This window comes from Carex rostrata, chromosome 12 (genome assembly GCF_964058835.1).
Source record: "Carex rostrata chromosome 12, lpCarRost1.2, whole genome shotgun sequence".
NCBI classification, from domain to species: domain Eukaryota; kingdom Viridiplantae; phylum Streptophyta; class Magnoliopsida; order Poales; family Cyperaceae; genus Carex; species Carex rostrata.
Genome location: NC_135929.1, coordinates 11,335,664 through 11,338,962, shown reverse-complemented (window position 1 = coordinate 11,338,962; position 3,299 = coordinate 11,335,664). Strand labels below are relative to the sequence as shown.

General features: G+C 41.4%; 1 protein-coding gene across 1 annotated transcript; it reads left to right on the top strand.

The window, feature by feature from the left end:
* The first annotated feature begins 1,134 nt into the window (after positions 1–1,134).
* LOC144563371 (ARM repeat superfamily protein) lies at positions 1,135–2,311 on the top strand. The gene has a single exon (XM_078312838.1). It carries the CDS (start codon positions 1,259–1,261, stop codon positions 2,276–2,278), a length of 1,020 nt encoding a protein of 339 aa, XP_078168964.1. The 5' UTR covers positions 1,135–1,258; the 3' UTR covers positions 2,279–2,311.
* Positions 2,312–3,299: the final 988 nt, after the last annotated feature.

Sequence of the window (3,299 nt, the reverse complement as noted above, 5' to 3'; positions counted from 1 at the left end):
TGTGATTAAGTTAATTTTTCATGTGATGTGTCATATCGTGACTAAAATAGTCATATCGTAACTAAAATATTAAGGGATGGTCACGCCACGTAAGTCACGCGGTGTGCTGTGATAAAACGTAATTCACATGACCATTTAATCATAAGTTAAGTTAGTCTATTCAAGATTCATCATTTGATCAATATCTAATGGTCCTATTACACGTAACTCGCGTAACCACGTGCTGTGCCGTGACGTGTCGTCCTGTGCCGAAGTTTCAAAAGATGATCACGGCACGGGACACGCCAGTCACGACACGTAACTAACATGTGTGCCGTGCCGTTCCATTCTGTGACGGATTCGGCTCCGCCATATCATTTTTCCCACAATGTGAGGACCCTTGACACGGTGAGGCGGTGTTGAGCGCGTCACAGAAAATCGAGATGGTTGTTTGGGCTGGAGGGGTCCAGTTGCATCCCTGAGTAGCAAGCAGGATACAGGCATAGTTTGACAAGACGAGAGCAGACCAAAGCCACCAAAGCCTTTGATCACATGATGTTTCTGATACAATGAGAAAAAGAAAGAGAGAAGATGAATGCAAAGGTGAAAAAAAGGGGACCATGTATTCCATCCTCTTCGAGACAACCAGCCATGCATATGCATTATCTTCTCCCCTCACATGGTTCTGGACCCCACCTCTGACTTCCCCCAACAGTATCCAATCCCCCTTCCTTTCATTTAATTAGTTAGACATGCATGATACTTGTTAAAGCAACAATGGAATTATGGAGCCAAGAAAACAGAACTGTGCAATCAATGCTTTCGATCGGCACCCATAAGAAGAAACTCTGTGTCTCTGACTCATATATTCAATTCTTCTCTTCTTTTTATTCAAAACCTCATTAAACATATACTAATATTAATAGGGATCCTTTTTTAGTAAACATAAAAAAAAATAAAAAAAAAATGAATCCAGATCTGCTGTTACATGTAACAGAGAAATTGTTTGTATCGTCCCAACAACCTTGGATACACATGCAAGTGTCTGTCAGAGAATTTCAAATTTCTAACTTTAAAAATCAACACTACTCCTGCTTTCCTTTTACTAAAAAAAGCAACCTAATAAAACCTTGCTCACTTGCTCTCTCTTCTCTACTCTTTCTATTTATCCTCTACGCTCACAAACCAAAGCAATTATCTATATCTATCTATCTATCTATCTATCTCTCAAATTCTCTCCAATTTCTCTATATAATTAGACTCTCAGTTTTGAACCATCATGAGCCGGAGCCAGCACGCGCAGCCGCAACCGAAACAACCACGCAGCGCCGCTCTCTTCTCCTGCGGCATCTTTCGCAATTGCACGCAATCCTCTCTCAGTCCCACTGCTACTCCTCCCGCTACCTCCTCTGCTCCTTCTCCACCCGCTACGCAACTCACCACAGCCTCTCCGCCATCTGTTCTCCCACCTATATCTCTTCCTCCAACCTCCAATGCTGCCATCACCACTGCCCCTTCTTCTTCTTCTTCCTCTTCTTCATCTTCCACCTCTCAGAGCTTCACTCAATGGCGTCTCCCTGTACACCAGCAATCTCCATCCCCGCTGACAAGTGGCCCCACCTCTGCTGCCGCTCTTCTCCCTACCCCTTCTGAAACATACCACTCAGCCGAATGCCTCTTCGCCTCCGGCAATTCCCTCCAAGCATTATGCCTCCTTGAACGAGCCTTCACACCCGATCCATCTCCTCCCAGTCCATGTCCACCATCCGTCATGCTCGGTGTCGTTGCCGCTTTGCTTGACTCATCCACTGCAAGACCAGCAGCTAAGATGCTGCTAGCATTGCTACTCAACGAAAGAAACCGGATCGAGGCGGCACGAGCTGGCGCGGCAGCAGCAACACTGGAAGCAGTGATGGCATCGGGTCCAGCTGGTGCAACTGCCGAGAGAGGTCTAGCAGCATTGGAACTGCTATGTACAGTTAGCGAAGGAGCAGAGGCAGTGCGGAATAATGCAATAGCAGCCCAAGCATTAGCGTGTGCAGTGGAGAGGATGTCAGGGAGGGGCAGGGAGTGTGCGATCGGAGTGTTGGCAGCGATCTATGGAGGAGGCGGAGGAGGAGGAGGTGGAGAGGAGGAGGATGTGGTGGTGGAGGTCCCATCAGAGGTAGCGAGAAGTGTACTAGGAGCGATGCAAGGGGAATGCAGTGCGAGAGGAAGGAGAAAAGGGGCCCAGTTGCTGAAAGCGTTGCAGGAGACTGGTAGGCTGGATGTCGCCTGGGACGGGATTGGTGGTTGTTAGCATTTGTCTTTTGTTTTAAGATTAGAGCTGTTGTATTTGCTTTAAGATTCGTGCGTGCGACCTATTGAGATTCATTGAACCAAGCCTCTCCCAGTCTCCCTAATTATTAGTTAATGAAAGCACAAAATATTTATTGTTTGCAGAGGTGAATATGTAAAATAATAATAAGTAGATGCGATGAGATCGAGTCTTGTGAGGGTTCGTACCAGGAACAGCAAATTTTGGAGCCGACAGGTGGGCAGGACAAACTGACAGGAGCGCATCAGTCATAAATGTGGTTAGGTGTCTCGTACCAGATTAGTTTAAAAGGTACTGGTGCTATGTAATGTACCAGTTGAGGCTGAGTATGGTACTGTGGGTGGATCATATGGAAATAAATCCGAATTTTTTATTTATATTCAACAAAAAAAAAAAAAAAATTTCAAAACCTAACTACTTTGGCGTAGGAATTCGAAATCTATTCAAATCGCAACAAAATTTTGCGATAATTTAGTCTAAAACTGTAATAAAATAAAACAAAAAGAAAAACCGCAAAAAAAATTGTGATTTCAATTTTTTTTTCATTTTTCAGAATTTTTTATTTAAATAGAAATATTTAAAATTTATTTTTTTGTATTGAAATATTAGAAATATTTAATATATTTCTTTCAAAATAGATGGAATACAATATAATTTGATTTATTAGAAAGACTGCGACAAATAATTCGGATCAATATTTTTCAGGCTGGATTTTTTGTGGCTAGAAGAAAAATTAATATATTTCTTTATGTGTTATTGGAAAAAAAAATACTTGGTTTTGAGTTATTGACCCCGGTTCAAAAGTCACTTCTAAGTAAATACAAAAAATATTGTCATCATTCTAGTACATTTAATTTCTAAAAGTTGTATCTATTTTTGAAAAAAAATAAAAACTTAAACTATTTAATGATTGTTATCCAAAAAGAATTTTGAAAATAGATACAACTTTTTAGAAATTAAATATACTAAAAGGATCACAATATTTTATGTATTACCTACAAAT